This window comes from Rhea pennata, chromosome 15 (genome assembly GCF_028389875.1).
Source record: "Rhea pennata isolate bPtePen1 chromosome 15, bPtePen1.pri, whole genome shotgun sequence".
Classification (NCBI taxonomy): domain Eukaryota; kingdom Metazoa; phylum Chordata; class Aves; order Rheiformes; family Rheidae; genus Rhea; species Rhea pennata.
This window is the reverse complement of record NC_084677.1, coordinates 10,416,672-10,438,932: the sequence shown is the minus strand read 5'-3', so window position 1 is coordinate 10,438,932 and position 22,261 is coordinate 10,416,672. Positions and strand designations below refer to the sequence as shown.

At 38.7% G+C, this 22,261-nt stretch overlaps 1 protein-coding gene across 4 annotated transcripts in view; it reads left to right on the top strand.

Annotated features, from left to right (window-relative positions):
- Positions 1–1,552: 1,552 nt before the first annotated feature.
- The window catches only part of SMG1 (SMG1 nonsense mediated mRNA decay associated PI3K related kinase), a 68,413-nt gene continuing 47,704 nt past the window's right edge, over positions 1,553–22,261 (top strand). The window contains exons 1-4 of one of the 4 annotated variants that reach the window (XM_062587827.1): positions 1,553–1,641; positions 11,116–11,279; positions 15,592–15,747; positions 20,254–20,390. In XM_062587827.1, coding sequence (XP_062443811.1) covers positions 1,553–1,641; positions 11,116–11,279; positions 15,592–15,747; positions 20,254–20,390 — 546 coding nt within the window. Of the gene's footprint in view, positions 1,642–2,084; positions 2,164–5,105; positions 5,172–11,115; positions 11,280–14,718; positions 14,751–15,591; positions 15,748–20,253; positions 20,391–22,261 lie in introns of those variants that run through there. The other 3 variants (XM_062587828.1, XM_062587830.1, XM_062587831.1) reach the window with 3 other exon arrangements.

Here is a 22,261-nt window from a genome sequence, read left to right as displayed (position 1 = left end):
TGCTGTTAGCTAATTCACCAAAAGCACAGCGGTGCATTAGCCATGCGGGAATTTAAAACAGCTCCTAGGTCTTTCAGTGATGTTAAATCTGGGATATTGTAATTAATAAAAGAGCCTGGTCTACCTGGGTCCTTTTGCTGAACACCTGATTAAGCCATTATAATTTTTCATATCTGGGGAAATGTTCTACAGACAGGAATCAGATTTATTAAATAAGGTAACGCAAGTTTCTAAATCTTAGAGGAGAAACAATATGCCTGAGAGAGTCTTTACATCTTTTTTTGAGAAATGTAGCCAGAATATGCACAGAACGTAGCAGGCTTTCCGCCTGCCGCCCAGATTTGCCTGCCTCCCCATTTACACAGGCCTTCCCTGCTATTTGCACCAACAGCCCTTCTAGCAGGTGTGCCGACTTCTTCACACAGAAGAGTAATCCAGGATTAGGAAGAAGATATGTTGCTAGTTTTCTTTTAAAATACATTTCTGCAATTGGGAGGAAAAAGGAGAAACTAGCAGTATCTGATTTGTTGGCTTTTCACTGACCACTGCAAAAGCAAAGACCGGACTTCTCCGTGGCAGTGCCACGCAGGTGGCATGTCCCAAGGGGAGAAACCTGGCAGCGAAAAGGACTTATTTAGGGGGAAGCAGCTCCCCACCGAGACCCCAGCAAGAGGAAGGGGAAGGAGAAGGGGAAGGGCAGCAGAGGGAAGCAGGGAGGATGCTCACAGGCTGGTCTTGGGGGGCACCCGCAGCCCCTGTGAACTGTGACTGGGGGAAAGCCCACAGCCCCTGTCACGCGTGGACATTCACAACCGGGACTGGGGGGACGCCCACAGCCCCCGTCGTGGGGCAGACATCCACAGCCCCTGTCACGCGTGGACATTCACAACCGGGACTGGGGGGACGCCCACAGCCCCCGTCGTGGGGCAGACATCCACAGCCCCTGTCACGCGTGGACATTCACAACCGGGACTGGGGGGACGCCCACAGCCCCCGTCGTGGGGCAGACATCCACAGCCCCTGTCACGCGTGGACATTCACAACCGGGACTGGGGGAGACGCCCACAGCCCCTGTCTCAGGAGGAGCCTCCACAGCCCGGTCTCGGCGCGGAGAGGTGCTGGCAGCCTGTCCGCCCCGGACGCCGAGGCGCTGCGCCGCCCGCCCCGCCCCGGGCCGCCGGCTCCCCTCAGGGCGGGGGGAAGGCGCCGCGCGCGCGTGCGCGGGGGCTGCCACCGCCCGCGCAGGGGCAGGGGGAGGGGCGGCGCAGCCCCGCCCCCAGCGCGCCCCGCCCTCCCAGCGTGCCCCGCGGAGGGGGGCGGGCGGCCCCATGGCCCGCGATCCCAGCATGCCGCGCGGCCGGGCAGCAGCAGCAGGAGCCACCGCCGCCGCGGCCGCCCTCTCCCCTCCCCTCTGCTGCGCGTGAGGCAGCGGCCACCCGCCCCGCGCCGCGCCGCGCCGCGCCGCCCCGCGCCGCCGAGCAGCCGCCGCCCCGCGCCCCGCGCCGCCGCCCCGCGCCGCTGCCCGGCCGGCCATGCCGTCTCGGGCAAGGTAATGAGCCGCAGAGCCCCGGGGTCTCGGCTGAGCGGCACCGGCAGCAGGCAGCACTACCACCCGCGCAGCTGGAATGACTGGCAACCCAGGTGGGCAGGGCGGGCGCGGCCGCGGCGCTGCCGGCGCCGGGCCCGCGGCGAGCGCGGCGGCTCCCGGCCGCTTCCTGGCCGCGGGGCCTAGCGCGGCGCGAGCGGCAGCCGCCGCCGGGCCTGCCACGGCCCGGGCGGGCGGCCGGGGCCTAGGCGGCCGCGGGAAGGTGCCCGCCAGGGCGCGGGGCCGGGGCCGGGGCCGCGGGCGGGATTTCCGGGCGCGGCTCGGCGCGGGGGAGCGTTGGTCGCGGCGCGGGGCGCGGCGGGGCCCGGCCGGGAGCCGATCGCTGCGTGCCCGCCCGCGGGGTCCGGGCGGCCGCGGCGGCCCTGCTCTGTCTCCCTGCAGCCGTTGCTGGTCCCGTCGCGCTCCTCTCGGAACCAGCTTTGTTGCCCTTGCGCCCGCTGTTCGAAGGCGTTCTCCCTCAGAGGAAGGCTGAAGTTTTCGGGGTGCTCGCAGTGGGGCAGAGAACTCGGGGGTGGCCCTGCTGGCTGTGTGTGTTCAATCTGTTTTTTAACTAGCAGGTAATAGGAGAGGAATGGAGGCTGCTGGAGTCCTTGCGATCTTCTCAGAGTTAGTAAAATAGTACAGAAAGTAGTGGGTTTTTTTTCCCCCTTATGCCAGGGAAAGTAGTTGAGCTGGAAGTAAACTGGGGTGAAAGCTTATACAATATATTGAATTTTAAGGTGCAGTTATGTGTAGTGCTTAGCCTGAATAAGTGTAGTGATTCAAAATCAGTTGATGTCTTTAGTCAAGTATAGAGAGATCAGATCTCAATTACTTCCAAGATGTCTGATACGAACATATTTATTACACATAATTACAGTACTCTGGCTTACTATGTTAATGATCAAAGTTACTGTCTGAAAATTATAAGTAAATTTGCTGGTTTAGAATCATATTTTTCTAGTATGAAATATTTGGAGCTTTTTTAGTGTTTTTGAAAATTCAGTGTAGCGAGAGATCCTGGTTTTAAAACTTGCAGCCAGGAATAGAGTGGCATGTACTTGGGAATGTAGTTAAAGATGACAGTCCCAGCTACATCATATGACTTGGACACCCAGAAAACTGGGTGGATATGGAAGTAGACTTTTTTTTTTTTTTTAAGTGTAAGTTTAATTTTTACTGTGAAAGAAGCTTTCCTGTTGAATAGCTAGCAATGTTACTTGTGAAGATAAAGCTAAATACTCAAATAAGAAATACTCAGTTTTTATTGGGATGTGGTTATTTAAATTTTGGTTTCTTCTGTGATTGAGCTACTTGCTCAAGTAACTTATCATTTCTTTCTTATAAATTTTCCAACCTAGCTGGTAACATCTTTTTATAATCTTATTTAGTTCTTAGTTTCTGAAGACCTTCTGGAAGGTATGGAGTATTGTACATTTCTTATTCCCTAAATACCACCTTGCTTCACATTTCTGGACTGCAGACTGAAATTCTGGGCTCTTAACTGTTGACCTGGAGTTCCTACCTGGAAGAAATTGGATGTACATCTTGTGTCTTGGCAGTGGATGGCTCCAGTAAATGCTTCCTGGTTGCATATGTTAATTTATCACAAGTTCTGTCTTATTTTTAGCTTAGAAAAATGTCTTATGGGGTGAAGTTGTTCCTGTGCTAGGAAACTGACTGCTTGCAATAAATCATTGTCTGCAGTGGGTTCAGTTGTATTAGTAGTGAAAACAAGAACGTATCTGCCCAAGTGTCTTACCTGGTAGTAGAGGCGGCTTAAGAAGCTTGTCTGTTCCCTCTGACTCTTTAGTCCTTTCCCCCATGCTGTAACTTGTTGTTTTTTTCGCTCTTAAATTATAAATTGTTGTAAACTGGGTTGCTAAAACAAGTATCCAAAAAGCTAGAACAGGAACAAGAATCTGAAAACACTACAGAAAGTATGGCAGACAAGGTGAGCTTCACAGTGCGGATAGGGTCTAGTTCTCACGTACCTAAGGCTCTTGTAAGGAAATAAATCACGTCCCTTCACTAAAGGACTTAATTTCATCAATTGCATTAAATACTTTTTTTTTTTTTTTTTTTTTTAGTGAAAGAATATGAGGATTTTTTCCAGTGAGAGAATATGGGGATTAAAAATGTTCACACAGTCACAAACACAGAACACATTTTTCTGTTGTTCAAAAGTTTTTTTTAAAAAAATCTTATAAACAATGCTTTTGCTATACGCAACCTGAAATAGTGATTAAACCAGTTGTCTTTGTCATTTTGCTATTACTGATTTTTTTTTTTAATATATGTATAACTGATCTCCTTTCAACAGCACACATGTATCACAAAAAAAAAACAGAAAGTGAACAGTTATAATGTTTCTATTTCCTTGATTGTTTAGAGTGTGCTCTTAGACAAACCCAGCAACACAAAATATACTCAAATGTGCTTTTCCTTCCTCTTTCTGTTGGTTGTAAGTTTCGTTTAGCTCTGGTGATGTTGCTGGTGAATGCTTTCTTGTAGGGTGTGGAAGAGGGAATGCACTTAGCTAGAATGAAGGCTGTCATAGCTGTAATTCTTTCAAGTTCCCAAGACAAAAACTGGAACTTTGAATTCACTGATGTGTTTTCAGTTAGATCTTTTTCAAACATTTATTTTTGTGCATATAAAAATTACTAGATGGAATCTGAACCTAGTAATGAGATTCAATCTCAGTTTTTAGTAATAGCAGTGAGCATTGGATTTGGGGTGAAAAAAGTCTGAAACAATGTTGGAGCCTAGAGCCTTCTTTAAGGTAGAGTAGTTTTTAATTAGAATTTGGGGTTTTTTTTTGCCTGCATGAGTGCAGTCATATCTGTCAGTTGCATGTGGAGTGGTCTGCATACAGTTTTTGTAAGGATAGAACCATGAATTACAGAGGAATAAGCTGTAATGGTGTATATCTGTGTGTATACTAAGATATGCTAATCTCTAACTTAGAGAAGTTCTTAGAGAAATATTGGGTGTATGTGACAGACAAATGAGGTTTATGGAGAAAGTTTGAACTGCTGTCCTTCTCTTCCATTTTTTTTAACTTACTAGACCTTTGTGTTTCCTTTTTATGTGTGATAGAACTTGCTGCATTTCCCCTAGTATGACTGACTGAGAGAGGAAAAAAATAAAATGTCAGTGCACAGGTCTTGCAGATGAGCAGAGTTAATTCAGCATAGTATTAAAGATTTATTATATACTGAAACAAGCAATAGATCTTGACTTCGATAGGAAATACACTGGGTGGCAAAGCAAGCTTCACGTGTTCATTGTATTACTAAGAGTCTGGGTGCAAGTTAGCAGGTCAGAAAGTGCAGGGTGCACCGTGGTGCTTCCCCCCATGTCCCCCCCCCCCCCTTAGGCCACAGTGAGGAAAAGGGAAATAGATTTTTAATTAACAGGACCTCTTTTGTCTTTCTCTCATCATAAATGTAGGTTAGCAGGGAATTATATGGAGAAGTGAGAAAGAAAATCTTACACAACTGGGAAGTTCCAGAAGTGTCTTGTTAGATACAGGTTCAGTCTTGGAATCCGTTCTTGAAAATGGAGTGTATCCTTCTACAATGTAAGTCAATGTCCAAATTACTTGTTTCTGTTAGCATAGTGTCTACCAAACTAAGTCAGGTATAAGGTCCCCACTGTGCTAGGCACTTTAATACAAGACAGTAAAACATGATCCTCCTAGGTAGCCTGTATGCTAAGGAAGAAAGTAGTGTTGGCTAGTGCCTTATAATTGAAGACAAGTACCCCGTATTTAATACGAGACAGAATGGGAGGTATTGGCAGAGAGCAAAGATACTAGTCAAAGCAAATGAGCTAAGAAAGTTTTGTTTAGGGATTGTGCTTTTACATGGCTTTGAGGGGTAGAGGCATGTCTTTTGTAAAAGGCAAGAAGTAGTTGTGGATAATAATTATAAAAATGAGAGCATGGACAGGAGTTTCAATGAATGTATACATGTGCAAGTGTGTATTAAGCTAGGCAGAAAGGGTTGGTGAACTGTCTACAGATGGTATGAGCAGTTAAAGATTTGATTTATACTGCTGAGTTAATGCATTGAATGATAAACGGGATGACAGTAATTGGTTCTGTGATTAAGGAAAGCTGAGATACTTGAACTCAGCTCTAGCTCTTTTGAGTTTGCATGTACAGCAAGGTACAGAAGATCATGTCAAAAATAGGTGGAAATCTTAGTTCATGCAGAGAAATAGATCTGTAACTGAGAGACCTGAAATTTGGCAACATAAAGATGTTTGAAGATGTTGATGAAATTACCCAAGCATGGTTATAAATGGCAAGGTAGGATGAAAGTTTGTTAAGGCTTCTCCATCTCCTCAGGGATAGTTGGGGGAGAGAGGGAGAGAAGACCTGAAAGAGTAAGATGGAAATATATTTTTAAAGAGAATAGTCTTTAATGCTGAAGGCTGCCTACAGTTAAAAAATGAGATGTGTTATCAATTCTGAGATGTCATTAGGGAGAAGGTCACCGGAAACCTTGGTAAGAGGTTCAGTGAATTATGGTTCAGTGGGGGGCAGAAGCCTAGCAGTCATGGATTTAGTTCTGAACTGGCAACAAGTAATTCTAGATCTCCTTTCACATCTTAGTTCATTGAATATGCTGATAGCATGGTTGTTGGGAAGGTATGAGATCAAAGAGGCTTTTTGTTAAAATGTGGGAGAGCTTAGGTTTGTAATGTGACAGACTGTGTTTTTAATATGAAGAGAACAGCCAGAGGAGAATGAAATGGGAGAAAGTTGAAAGAACGTGGAAGGGTGTCAGTGGGATGCAAAAGCAATTGGGAGAGCAGTAGTCTTCTATGCAAGAATGGCTATACCAGATCAGACCAATGGTTTATCTAGCCTAATATGCTGCGTCTAAAAATGGTCATCAACAGATGCCTACAGAAAAATACAAAAACAGTGAGTATACACAATAAGTTTCCTTGACATTGCCTCCTAAAGTCCTTCACGGGATAGGAGGAAATGGTGAACTGCATAAGAAGAGAATGATGCAAAAGTGAGAGGTAGTTGAAAGACTGCTGAGATTGCAGGTAGTTGTCCAGTGGAGAATATGGCAGAACTGGAATAGAAAAATACCTATTTTTACACTGGTACTAGACATGGCCATTTACGCTTTCACTGTCTCTCTCTCCCTATACAGGAGTAGAAAAAGAAGTAGGCTTTGGGGTGGGCTAAGCCAAGTCTGGGCGCTTGGTGAGATGGACGAAAGTAATGATAAAAGAGCATGGCAAAAGAGGTAAAGGCAGAGGGAGAGTGAAGGAGGGTTGTCATCACTCTGCATGGCAGTGGAAAGAAAGCTTGGAAACTTGATGGAAAGCTGTCAGTTGGAGTGGATAAAGTGATTCTAAATTTGGAGTGTTTTATTGATACAGATTTTAGGTTGTGAAGAATTTATGTGCATTATAGCAAATCTTGGCAAACAGCAGATAAGCAAATAAAATTGACCAGCTTAGATCAGACAACTATCACAATATGCTTGTCTCAGAATAAATCCTCCATGTGGATTCTATAGTTGGAAGTAGAATAATTAAAAGGAGTTTTGTCTTGAAGTAATATCCGTCTGGCAGGGTCATTCTGAAAGAGCTATCAATAATGAATAGTTTATGCCAAGTTGTTTGTAACAAATTTCTTGGATGAAATTTTTAAGGTTTCCTTATTACTAAAAATCCCCACATTTATTCAGTCTCATAAATTGATATGGTGAAATCATCTTTTTTAATGGAATGAGATAGACACTTTCCAAAAAGTGTATATGTTACTTTTAGTGTGTCCTAGAGAGAATTAACTAGCTTTTCTGAGGAAACTACTGTGGCTGTTTCTGCATATTTAGGCACGTGAACTACTTTCTTTTCTGATGGATAAAAAGAGGTTGAAAATTGCCTAACATAAAACTGAATGCGGACTCTTCTCTGTAGATGACATGACTAAAACAGTTTGCACAGGAGAGTGGTGCTAGTGTTTATGGTAATCAGTTAATCTTCTACCCGTAATCAGGCACAGACTAAAACTATCATCTGTGCTCTAACATGCTTTCTTTAGCCTCCATCCATGAGCTTTTTAGGGCAGAAATATAACTTTAACAATGTCGTATGCTGCAACTTCAAAAATGTATTTGCCACCATGCAAGGTGATCCTAGTTAGTTGAGTTCATTTTTGCACTTGTTCTAACTTGATCTTCTAATATCACACTTGTATTTTTTCTTATGCTCATCTGTTGCTAACATTGTACATTGGTTTAATTGCACACAGTGTACGTTTGCTTCTGTGACAATGTCAATGTATGTAACTGGTAAAATTGCTTTTACATGAACAACTTCTGAAAGATGACACTAAAAATGTAACATTTGTCACATAACCCATCATCTGCTTGGCATAATGTAATTGAAGTGGAAATACTACCACGTGAGCAGGAAAAGTGCCCTCTTAAAATACAGACGTGAGCTGAGATAGCCAGGAGTAGAGTTCTCTGTATTCAGTGTGTTTGGTCTCTGGTGGAATGATTGCAGTGTACCTTTAAAGAGTGGAGGGAGGAAGAAAAAAGTAATTATTTATAAGACTGGCAGGTACTTGTCCAGAGAGCGGCCAAGTTGAATTCTAAGTGCTTCTCTTTCAAAATCATGTGTGCATTACTGATATGAAAAATGGTATTTTTCAGAAACTGACTCGAAAAATTTAAATGTTTTCTCGTGTGTATGCAACCTATGCTGTGTTAAGAGTTTACACAGCAGTGTCCTATGGGGACCCCGGACATCTACGTTCCTCTGAAGGGTAGGGCATACTCTGCTAGTGGTACTGGGGTAGTATCCTCAGGTCTTGGTGCAGGATAGTCCCCCCTGCAAGCTCCCTGACTGTTGATAAGGGAGACTCCCATGCAGCTCTTTGAATTTCCTTCACGTCTGACAAGTGGTGTGCTTCAATGGACAGCTAAATATGCATTGTGAGTGCTGTTGTGAGATGATGAGCTGTGCTTCTGGGATGACTCTTCACACTTGCTTGTTTGAAATCTTTCTTCAACTATGGATTATAGAAGCCAATTTGGTCACGCAATCTAGTTCTCTGGAAGCCACTGTCTTCCCATGAAGAGGTTTTTCTCTACCTCATGAGGAAAGATTGGAAACTGCTGGTTATTTGAACCATACGTTTATTGTATTAGGGACAATTTCTTGAGTGTGAACTACTGTCTCTCAAATTGGTGCGTAGAAGAAGTTATAGAATAAAAGAAGAATAAAATCTCATTCATCTTTTAGTTAAGTCATGATTTGTCAAATGGTAACTTCTGAACTAGTTAGCTTGCAAAAAACATGTTAGTTGAGAACATTTTTTTTTCAGTTGATTGGGGTATGTAGAGCGTTCTTAAATATGTTTAATCAGTCTCTATTTGCCTAACTGAAATGAATTTCAAATACTTATTGCTTGACAATAGGAGATGATAGCGTACAGCACATCACCTTAAAAAGGGCAATGCTCTTTGGGAAGGCAAAGTATTAAGAACCCATAGGTATTTAAATTTACTAATTGAAAATCTGTTGGCCTATTTCATTGAAAGGCTACAACAACCGGGGTCTCTTCAATAAACTCTGCAGTTCCTCAGGGCAAACTGAGGGTCTCTGCAGCTTTCTAGGCAGGGATTAAAACTGTTGACTCTACCTGGAGAATTTGAATGTGGTCCAGGTACATTTAAAGTTCATACTGCTAGAAGAAATGATGCAGAATCTTTTTAGTCATTCAGCGTAATTTATGTGAATGATGAAGGTGCAGTTTTTATAAGTCTACATGACCGTCTAAGCAAAGACTTACACTGAGGCTTTGCCTGGTGAATCAAGATCACCATAGCTTGTTTTATAAAATAATCCAAACAAGTGCTTGAGAAAACAGTAATGTGATGCCATGGTGAATGCCAAAGGAATAAAACAATCTTACTGTGTATATTTAAAGAAGAATTTGCTTATAGAGCAAAACAGAGTAATACCTACCAAGGAAGCCTACTGTCAACTTTTCAATGTGGCAACATTAGCTAGAATCTAAACTTGATGCTTCAGAGGACAGGGCAAAAGTGTATTTTCTATTTGGAATAGGGTTAGAAAGAAGAGAATTATCTTAACATTCTTGAGAGATTGACGTATGTGGAGCTCTTTATTATATTTTTAATTCCAGTCATCTTTGCAAGTATGAATGCTCATGGTACTATTCTTCCTGTTTTACTGAGGAAGAGCTGATTTTTGAAAATAAGAAACCTTTGACATGATTTAAGTAACAACTGTCTCTTAAAATTTTTTTAGCTGACTTTGTTTTTCCTTTTGGACTTGAGATGTATTTAACTCCTTTTGCCTGAGTTTGTCTACTGGATTTAACTGCGCTTTTTTTTTTTTTTTTTTTTTTAAGAATTTTCCCAAGAATGTGTGATGTTTATTCCTCGCAGAAATCGTAGTTAATTTATAGGAATGAAAAGGAATGGTCTGTCCTGCTTTTTTAAGTAATCAAATGAGCTATACAAAGCTCAAAATAAAAACAGTAAATCTTCAGAGTTTGCTTAAAAAACCACCTTTTTAAATAACTTCAGTAGCATAATTCCAGATATACTTGAGTGGTACAAAACTCTGCCATTTCTTTAATTGTTTTTTACTGTAAAATCTCCAATGTAACTCATAAGAATGCACTGAAAACAATTGAACTTAGTTTCTGGAATCTAATGCACACTGAAGTATGCAAGTATATAGAAACTTACTGTGTTTTTGAAAATGAAATCACAGGGTCCAATGAGAACAGATGTCTTCATAATTTTCATCTTTCTCCTTAAAGATTTTATTCTGGGATATAAAACAAATTTCTAATGTGAGAATTGTTTGAACTTAATGCAGCATAACTTCTTTTGAAAATTCACTTCTAGCTTCAAACATCCTTTTATTTTTACCCTATATGATAATAGCTCTTAAGTAATATTCCAGCTTTACTGTAGTAAAACCTATTTCCTTGTTCTGCTTTTTAATTTTGCAATAACTTAGTGATTCCTGTATTGATTATCAGTTACACGATTGTAACTCTTCTATTTAATAAGTGGTTTTACGTTGGTGAGAAAGGCCTGCAACATAGCATGTATATGTTGATGTGTGGATTGGTAATGACTTTCATTAATTGTAGACAGTGTTACCACCTAGTTGTAAAATTGTATTTTATTTATCCTTCTTTAGAAGTAATTTTCCCTTAAATCTTAGATAGGCATCTCTCTGAAAATATACTTGGGAACTTTTCTCTTTTTTTAAGACAAGGCACTGACACACTAGAATGCGTTTCTTCTGCATGCTATTGTAATAATTGATCAGTTCTAATCACAAACATGAATTTAAGGTCACTTTTTAAAAGTAGGTTAGACATACAACTCTTAAAGGAAAATACATTTGGGACTGTCATTGAAATATGTTGCGTTTATAAGTGAATGTGAACCCCATTCCTATTATACCCTTACATAAAAAAAATATTTTTCTTTTTGTAGAACTGACAGTGCATCAGCTGACCAGGACAATTTAAAATACTCTTCATCCAGAGATCGAGGCAGTTCTGCCTCCTATGGATTACAACCCTCAAATTCAGCTGTGGTGTCTCGACAAAGACACGATGATATCAGAGTCCACACTGACATACAGAATGAAGAAAAAGGTATACAGATTGCTGTTTCATTTGTAAATTATGAGGGGACACTTAGAGAAAGGCAGTAAACTTGAAATGATTGAGAGGAATTTTGTTTAATTTATTTTGAAAAAAATGCAGTGGATTCTTAGAACTTGTGCCACAGTATTACTGCATTGAGAGATTTATCAGGAATAAAAAAAAATGTCGTTATAGGTAGTGAGGAAAATATGGTGCTGCAGTACCAGAAGAATGCAGGAGAAGACTTTACATATAAACAGTTTTTGCTGAAGAATAGTGTTCTGGATGTGTCTGGTCTTTAAGCTGTAATTTCTTCCTGTGCAGTGTCTAATGCTTCTAATGTTGGAAATAGTCTATTGGACTAGCGGTCCATTTAATTAGATAGTCTATCTATTGCAGCTCTAGTGATTTTAACAGCAAGCTAGAATCTTAGTTTGGCAATCTAATATATATTTTGGGAGTTTCTATTTTCTGTCCTTCAATCTGACTTCATGTAGATTTGTATGATGTTTATATTTAAGTATGGTGAAAACGGTTTATACGGTTTTCTTTTTTGTTTGAGAATGCAGTTTTCTCAAGAAAACTGTGGATTTTAATTAATGTCTTGGAGCTTTGTGAAAGAGAAATCTATTTTCTCTCTCTCTCTCTTTTTTTTTTTTTTTTTTTTTTTTTTTTAATTGCCAAATATAGGTAGGAAATAGGAGGGTCTTTTCCTTGCAGGATCACTGTTCTTGACTATACAAATTTTCTTCAGACGTGCCTGACCAGCGAACTCAAATTTCACCATATAATTAGTATGGAAGTTTTCACTCTTGAATTTCAAAAAGTTGCATTTCTCCCACTTTTCTGCCTTGTAACTTTCTGTAAACAGCTTCACCCTTCATGTTAGGGGAAGTTATGAATGAGTGTACCCATACAAATTGAATTTTTATAACTTGTAAATACTGTTAATAGGAGAAGAGAAAGTGCGAGAGGTATTTGTTTATCTGAGTAACTTAAGAACCTTATGAGTTGGTTAGCTTTGAAAGAGAAACTTTTTAAAAAGCGGTATGACTGCTAACAATGAGTTTTGGGTGCACTGATGTTCTTGAACACTACCTTAACACTTTCAGAGTGTGGTAGTATTTAAGTAATATACTTGGAACATAGTGAAATATTAAGGTTCAGACAAACCCAGTAAGGTGATGTTTTGTGAAGTTGCTGTGAAACTGCCGTTTGATAAGAAAAATGCACCTAATTCTCCCCTAGTACTGTATTTTCCAGGACATGTCTGTACTAGCTCAGCACTTTAACTCAGCTATTTTGGTCAATTGTGACTTGAAAAGAGATGATTAGGATTTTCTGTTTTATAGAACTGGATTCCATATATTTCTTGTTCACTTTTATTTCCATAGAAATTTGTAAGCTTAGAGATGCAGAATGACTTCCTCATTTACTAAGATTTTTGAATTAATGTGTTGGTGAGTATACCAGCTTGGAGCTTTCATTTTAAGATTTTGTAGCTTTTTTGTGGTATATAACCATTGGAAGTACCTGGAATTCTTAAAGATTTTTTTGTTTGTTTGTTTCTGGTGTTGAGAGTAAAAATGACTTGCAATTTCTTTATTTCTAGAAGTTGCCTCATATCTGACAGAGAACAATATTCCTCTGATATGTAAAAGTTGCAAGCAAAGAAAATGCATGTTTTCTAGTTCTGAAGAATAGTCTTTTTTAAATGAAATTCTGTAGGATGGAAATGACAAACTCCATCTCCTCAGTTGGTTATCCCTTGGAAATTTCTGGTCTAAGGGCACTTTAAGGACATGTACTTTTATATTTGCTTCTCCATTAAAATTTATTTCAGTTTCATGATGTCGATAAATGCATGTTGTTGGGTAGGTTTCAGTTCGGTGCCCTGACCTCTGCACCAGTATTTAAAAATCTCTGTTACAGATTTTGTTGAGTATTCTGCGAAATGTGAATGGCACTCTCAAGTATGTCTGGATTAAAGGCCACAGATGCTTTGAAGAATTCTAGAATGGTAGAGTAATGTAGATTGGAGGGAACTTCTGAGGTTTTTGGTCCAAAGTCCTGCCTGAGAAAGGACTAATTTTCAAGCTAAGTAGGATTGCTGAAGGCCTTGTCCAGTTCAGTTTTGAAAATCTCCAAAGATGGACTACTCCATAGGCTTCCTTAGCAGCTCATTCAGTGCTTTATCACCCTGATAGTAAAGAATTGTTTGCTTATATCCAGTTGGAGTTTCTCTTGTTGCAACTTAGGACTGTTGACTCTTATCCTTTTACTCTGCACCTCTGAGATGAGTCTGGCTCTGTCCTTTCTATCAATCCTGCTGTAGGTAGTGGAAGACTGGGATTAGATTCCTCCCTCTTTGGTCTGCTCTCCTTTACTTCATAAAACAAGATATGAGTTTGCAAGCTGAAACTTTTAGAACTAAATAAAAGCTTTCTGAATTTATATTTATAAGTGATATATTCTCCCTTCCTTTATCATTCCCTTTGGTGTGTAACTTTATGATGTGTTCAGAGTCCTCTGTGAGAAAGATGCTACGCTAATATTCATTTGTCATCTGTATATTTTTGCTAAAATTAATACCTAGTGACATACTGATTACCTTCTCCTGGGTTTCAGATTTAACACTTCACTAGACTGAATAGAATTTGTATAAACTTACTAGAATTTTCAAAAACTTTTCAGAGCAGCTGCTAACTATTTTTAAAGAGTTATAATGTAATATTTATAATTTTTATGCTTAAATACCCGGTTGCCCTGCTGTTTTTAAAATATGCTGTGGTAAGTACTGTCTGCTCTTATAAATGAGCAAAAACAGCTGGGGTTTCTTGAATGTTGGAGGGAATGTATGAAATATGTTTAAGAACTCTAATTGTATGTGGCAGCATGTGTATTTTTGATAATTGATGTTTGTGGTCTGAATGCATGATTATCTGACATCTTTAGTGAGATTACATTTCTTTGTTACTGTGTTTTAATGATATACTTCTCTTTAGTCATAAATATAATTATTGTTATTAGAAGTAATTTTCTTTGTAGGAGAGTGTTACTTTGTTATGACAAAACAGCCTTAAGGTGGCATACATGCTAGTTTCTTAAAAACAATTTAATGTTGTAAATCAAAATATACACAAATTATCTTTACAGTAACTGTTAACTACAGAACACTGCAAAGTCTCAGTTGTAATAGTAGAGTAGCCACATGTACAGAAATGCACAAACTTCTACTTGTAGTTCACATATGCACCTTTTTATCAAAAGCTTTGCCATCAAGATGGCATTTTTTTTGTCCTTAAAGGTCCAGATTCACCTTGATGTTCAGACTTAATGCCAGTGAAATTGTGGAAATAACTGTTCTGAAGGAAGTCTTGTAAATCTTGTTCTGCATTTAATTTTTTTTTTTTAGTTGATTCTTCCTTATCTCAAGCAGGGAAGGCATTTTAGAAAGCTGTTTGCACAGCTGGCTCAAAGGTGAGCTCTAATATCGAGTGAAGTAGTGTTCAGGCTCAGTGGACAATTTTATTTCTATACAATATTTATTGGAGAGGGGAAGAGCCTGTTCCTCAGTGATGTGGCAGACTGGAAAGAACCTTGGTTTCATTATTTGAGTACGTAAATTCTTTTGGATCTAGCAGTAAAGATGATCCAGTTACTCAAAATGACACTTATTTCTGTTTTGAATTGCTACCGAAGATGTACCAGGTATACTTTGAAGGGGGAGTTTAGGATCACATTTAATTCATTTAAGCTAATGTCAGTATTAATGTGTGAAAATACTTGCTGTTGTATGTTTAGGAAGAGCTGTTCAGTTTGTGAATTGCTATCTAATTGAAATTTTTTGTAACTTGCGTGTAAATAAGCTGTGCTTTGTTGCATAGCTTTCTCACTTTGTCCATTTTGTTGACCCTGGAGATGGTTTATAACAGACAAAATTCTGTATGGATTATCAAGGAGCAAATAGGTAAATGCCTTTAGCCTTGCTTGCTAACAGGTTGATGCAAAGATCTTTCAAAATACAAGTGCAAAAGTAATAATAAAAACTCAAAAATACAAGAAAATATATGTTAAACTATATGGTAATAGAGTTAATTTATAAACTGGTCAAATAAAGACCAATTGGATTCTGAGCATGTGAACTGGAAGCTTAAAGGACATAGCAAAAGACTTCTGCTTGTGAAAGTAAAAAGTCAGACTAAGGATGATAATAGAAGATAGGAATGTTAATTTGAATATGAATTAAATAACTGGTAACATACTAACCCTGCTGGATAGTCTGATGGCCTGACTTAATGTCATATTGCTTTTTCTACAGGTGGCTACAGTGTCAATGGAGGATCTGGGGAAAATACTTATGGTCGGAAGTCGTTGGGGCAAGAGCTGAGAGTTAACAATGTGACCAATCCTGATTTTACCAGTGTTCCGCATGGGAATCGTGCTTTAGCCACAAAAGACATGAGGAAATCACAGGGTAAGGATGCCATAGGCTTTCAGGAAAGAGATCTCTTTTTTTAAACAGCCTGTCTTGTGTTCAGAATATGACAAGAGGTTTCTTATGAATAGGCAGCCTATACAGCTATTTCTGATGTTGGAAACTGTCATCTTTAGAAACCTGTTTCTAAAAGAAACAAAGTAAGAATATAATAATTCTGTAATTAGATAATTTACTTTGTGTTTTATAAAGGGAGGGGCTGGATTTCATTAGGGCTAAAACAAGGGTGTGTTTACTGTTTCCCTTTGAGATTTCTTCCATGATCTAGGCAGATCTCCCAACTCTAATGCTTGTGCTGTCACTCTTTTTCCTATTAATAGCTTTTGAAAGCTTATTCAGTTTAGCCAAATTTGGCAAAGAGATCAAGGGCTCCAAGAAAGAGGATATGCTCTTAAATGTGTTGAAAATTGGTGCCTGAGTAAAAACTTGCAAATTTGAACCCCTAGTGCAGGAAAAAAATGTTGTCTGAGCTCAGCCATTGTCTTGTAACTGACCTACAGGTGAACTAGTCATCACATATAAGCTAATTAGTCAGCAGGTGTGTATTCCTGAACCAGCTACAGTTCATGCTTCTTGTTCGGCTGAGGATTAGAGGCCAGGGAGGAACTGGAGGCACTGTAAGAATGTGGCGAGGACTTGAGAGTGATAGGAAATCTAGAGTTACGAGAGGGTGTAACAATGCTGGACACAGGTTTGTTGGAAACAAAGCTTCACTATTCACATTACTTGGGTTTATAGTGTGGTTTAAAAAAAAGAAAAGTTGGTCCGAGAACAGCTGAATGCAAATAGAATCTTTTGTTATGACTAAGTGTTGTCATTTACTGCATCACTTAATGTAAGTTGTAAGTAGTTGAGCACCAACAAAAACAGGGGCTGCTTTATACCAGTGTATTGGGACATAGTCCTTTCTCCTCAAGGAGGTTGTATTTTAGATGAGACAAGAAGTGACAGAGTATTCAATGTGCTTTGCAGGTGGAGGCACTGAGGTGTGCAAGTAGCTCATGACATTACTGATATGAAAGCCTGATCTTTGGAATGGGTTAAACGTAGACCTTGAAATCCTGTTCTGATGTCTTAATTTCAAAACCATTCTGCCTTTTAGTGCCTTAAATCATGTCTATATAGAGGAAATCTCTGTCTAATAGAGAACTCTGAAAATAATACTATAGTAATGCAATTTTGAAGGAATTTGCTGGCAGAAATTTATTTATTGGAAGAACATTCAGAATGTTTTCCTAGATAACTGAACACCTCTTTATGAAATCTTTAAAGTGTTAAAACTGTAATCCTGAGTGACTAAAGTAGCTACCTATGACTTGTATGCTTTTTGTATGCATTTTATCTTTCCCTGGATGCCAGAGTTTGAGTCTGCTTCTTAACTGGGGAATCTTTGTGATTGCTGTAGATTTCAGCAAAGCATTTTCATTTTGGATAGCTTCTTTAAAATACACTAGGGTTATGTCACAGCAAGTTGTTCTTCTTATTTTTTTTTTAATAGCAGTCTTCTGTGGTATGTAGCTGAGAACTTGCTGATTTTCTCTCCCTTCCCCCACCTGAGAGTCTTGTACTGGTATTCATTAATTAGTGCTTTGATTAATATGTTTCAGTCATTTTGGTGGTTATTTTATTCCTTGGTTTATTTTAAGTTATGATTATGGCTCAACAGACAGCGTTTACTATCTCATGGAGTAATGCTAATGTTTATCAGTTACTGAACGGAATAGAAGCAGAGCTTTTAGCAGATGATTTTGAACATAATGTCTTGTTCCAGCAGCGGTGAAGTGTCTCTCATATCAACCTTGGTGGTGGTAGTTTTGTTTATACAGTTCTGTTTTTAGGATTTTTCATCTATAGGGATAGCACAATTGTATTTTCAAAATAAATTAGTGTCTTCCATGAAGAGATTATAAACTAAGTGATAAATGCAGATAAGACAGGGTGCTAAAAAACTCAGAAGATGATTTAACTAGTTCAGGACTTATTTTCTGTTGAATTTTCATCTAAAACTGAAGACCCAGCCAACACTTCCTAGGGACAAGAGTTACCTTACAAAGATCTAGAATCTATTAAGTATGTATTAGAATGAAGTGGTTTGTAAAAAATACAGCCTTACTGCGTTGTCCTTGAAGAGCAGTTGCTAGTGACCTGACCCAGCTGATGCTGGTTGTAGTTTCCCCATGAGCTTGCTGCATGACAGGGATCAGTGCAAACTGGGAGTGACAGGAGAGACAACTGACATGTGCTGTGCATTTCTGGTCCAGGTTAATGTCTGTGGTTGTGTGTAGCTGGAAGGCATATTGTAGAGTGAAGTTTTCTCATGAGACTTACCTGTTTCCTTGGAAAGAACTCTGTTAAGGGACTGCCAATGCATTGAGTAATTCCAGAATAGATTCATACTGCTGTTGACTGCATGTCTTCATATGTAGGCAGTCTAAAAGTGAAAGAAGCGTCTGTGGATTCAGTTTAAGCTAAAATTTTGAGGTGCATTCAATAATGTAGCAAAGTACTTTTCCTAGTAGAAGAGAGTCCATGCTTGAAATTATTCAGGAATAACCGTTGCACTCTATGTACTGTAATCTATTAATTTCCATTTTAAATCTTAAAAGAACTTCTTGTTTGCATATGTTTTGACTCCTAACTATTCCATTTAAACTTGCAAAAATTTTTTTTCTTTCCCTGAGGGCCTAGTGACCTGCTGCTGCCCAGATCTGAAATAAAATGATAGAATAGGGTATCTCACAAGGCAGGCTGCATCCTTCCTAGATCTTTTCTTCTCCAGGGCTGATCAGGATTTTTTTCCCGGATGAGTCACTGCACTAGGTCCCTTTTTCCAGCCCTGGAGTTTGCCTTTATATTGACTAATGGCAGGTAAGCCAGGTCCGGATCCAGCAGGTGGAGATAAAAGGAGATCCTCTGATGCTGGTGGTCTAGTGAGAATTGTAGTTCTTAGACTGGCAACATCACTCAGACTTCAGATACTACTTAATGTGCTTTCATGGATTGTGATTCCATGCATGTTTCTCACTAGATATATAACTTTTCTCCCCCCTGCCACAGAAGACTCTGGTTCCCAGATAAAGCAAACAAAAAAAGAAACTTAGTTCTTCCTAAATAGGTATCTATGTACTTTAGTTTCCTGTAAAATCAGGAGTATCTTAAAACAAGGATTCTTCATACCTGATGGATAATGTTTCAACAGGTTTAACATCTATGTGGATTTTTTTAGCTATGCACAAAATGTGTATTTGATCCTTCAGCTTTTCTTGACATATTACTGTTTGCTAAGCCACCTAATCTTTCAGCATGTCAGGTATACTCGAAGCTTATTGCTTAAACTGATGTTTGGCAAGAAACAGATTATCAAAGCCTATTTTATTTATGTTTTTTTTTTTAAATTCAAGAAATAAAGACATGACAGTAAGGTTGAGAATATTCTTCATGAGTATAATACATAAAGTATACTCCTAGAAATGACTGTGCCACATGAGAAAGAAGTCATCTATAGTAGTCTTGCATGTTTATGTAATAGTCACTCTGACTAATAAAATCTTAGTTCAATGAGTTTTCTTAATTTAATCACCATGAAAAATCTAAACATTAGAATATTTTCATTTTCTTTTCTTTTTGAAAGTAAGAATATTAATCGTATGTATTTAGGAAGAATAACTTCTAATTGGTATCTGGATCTAGTAAACTGAATTTTGACCTTTTTTGCTAACACCAGTGCTGATTTTGATCAACTTATATGAAATGTCTTCTTAGGAAGATGCATTATGAATCAGCATGGGGGGAAAAAAAGATTTAAATCACTACCTATGCACAGGTATATATTTCTGTTTCTCAACAGAGGAATTGTATACCTCTTTCTTTTAGAGGCAGAACTCTTCTAGCTATTAGAAGATGACTACCCATAACCTTTTTTTCTCTTGCCAAAATGAGAGAGAATCATGTTTCTTGGTAGTCACTTGCAATATAGTCTGGTTCTTTACTTAAAGAAACAAACTAAACCAAGGACTTAGTTTAGAAGTAAATCCAAATTTTGCTTAGTTCTGAAAGTGTTTTCCTGTGTACTGGTAAGGTTCTAATTACATTTCGGGTATCTCTAGGGGTATTTTAGCTACTAAAGCTATAAGTTTGTCAAGTAGCTGTATAGTTATCCTGTCTTAAAGGTGTATTTCAGCTCTGAAAGTTAATTTATTCTTTGTAAATATTGAGCTAAATATGCTAACTAAATACAAAACAGTTTGAGAGAAGTCGACTTGCTGTGTTTCTTCTCTTCACTAGAAGAGAGGAAATATTTTGGTAGCTAAACTGGATTTTATATTAAAATTTCCCCATGTTAGCTTTAAAACAAACCAAGATGTAGTTTTCACTTTTTTCCTTAAAGTACTGTTATGTCTTACTCAGTACACAAATGCCTATTGCAACTAATGCAGCTATTATCAATGAAATATGGTAGAGAAAACAAATAATTGCCTTTTTCAGAGCGATCGTTGTCTTATTCTGAAGAGTCTCGACTGTCAAATCTTCTTCGGAGGATTACTCGGGAAGACGACAGAGACCGAAGACTGGCTACTGTAAAGCAATTGAAAGAATTCATTCAGCAACCAGAAAACAAACTGGTTAGTAGTATTTTGTGTTTTACAGTGCTGAAATTCTTGTGTTTTTATAAACCTGTCTTTGCACAGAGCTAAGTATTGAGAAACGTCTGTGAGAAATATCTTTTATACACAGTGGGGGAAAGAGTATTAAATATTCTTGGGCTGTCTGACCTTTCTCTGGCATTCTGATTTTTTTTTTTTTTTCTGGTTGATTACCTATGATGTGTTGCCTTAAAGCAAGCTACTGAATGTATGAACTGTAAGAATAAGCGTGCATTCAATTTGTTGTTTTTCTTGACTGGTCTGGGAAATATCCTCTATATCCTTCAACAAGGAAATAGGTGAAAAAGCAAGAAAAACATGCTCTTGTTTTGTACAAGAGCTGTTTTTGTACTTTAAATGTGCAGATATTTATACTGTCTTCAGTGAATGGATTATCTTACAACAACTCAGCTTTTTAGCTAATTGCGTGTAAAAACTGAGTTATAGGGAGGGTGCCATTTAGTGTCCTATAACCTATCCAGAGCCTCCTATCCACATTTGAACTGTGAGTTGTCCTCGTGTAAATACCAGTATTTTCTTCAGCAGCTTCCTATATGCTGAGTGAGGAAGAAATGAAAGAGCAAATTCTTTGAAGTAAACATGACACCCTGTTTTTGAGAAAGTGATTATTTACTCTTCCTCTGAGGAGAGCTCGTGGGCTTGCACCATGCAGAAATTTTTAAATACTTCGTTGCTTCCATGGTTTATATCCAAGTGAAAAATCTTATAGTTAATTTACAGTAAATTGCACTTTATTCTGAACCTCCCCTGAAATAAAATTGCTCAGAACCCTTATTTGTCAGTATTTGTACCATAAGAAACCAAAAAGAAGGGTGTAAATTCAGACAATGTTAGAGATGTAAACAGTTCTGCTGTAATTTTTTCTCAGTAACTTTGCTCAGTAGGAAACATTTATGACAGTGTGCTTTGTAATGGCGACAGAGACTGGTAGAATCAGTAGGAGATTTGCTTCAATTTGACATCTTTTTGGTAATCTTGAGTTCAAGGCATGTTTATGAGTATTTTAAGTCAACTGTCATAATGGATATTTGTTCAGATATCAGGTTGCAAGTATGACAGCACTTTAGTGTCTTTTATTTGAAAAGCTGAAGCTTGATACAGAAGAAATTGCAGTTTAATCTTTACTAGATGATTGTATTTCTATAAACACAGAATATTCCTGGTAATAATGCTGCAGCAATTTGTTAACCTATCCATTGCACTCAGCATTTCCTAGTTTAGGTTTCACAAAGATTGTGCTAATACAAAAAAAATATTTTGCTTCCACTGGGTTACTGTTGGACAGACTTGAAGGGACTTGATGTTACAGATTTACAGTTTTGATAGCCTGAGTAAATTTGTCAATATTTATGTAGAGAGAAGCACATGAAAGAATCATATAAATGGAACAATTGCAACACTTATTCTTCAGGAATTGATATGTTTACCTATTATCACCTGTCTTTGAAATTTTCAAGCTTTAAATTACTGTTGTCTTAACGTACTAAAAATGAACTGCAGTATCTTTTTTGAATATAGGCTTTTGGTACTGATTTTTGCTTGTTGGTTATCTTGCCTGTAGCGATCATTTTATTAGATGTTGATAAATATTGGGAACTTAAGAAACAAAGAATCCTTAAAGATTCCTGATGGTTATCAAGAGTCTTAAGAACTGTAATATGTATTCTTAGAAAAACTAGGACATACCATTCCAGCTAGTCAATATGTATTTTGTGTCACTCAGACTTGAAGTAAAACCCACAACTCTTCATCATTGTGCACAACCTTTCTAGGATTTTTTCATGTAAATCCTCCTCTGCTAGGGGGAGGCCAACATAGTAAGTCTTTTG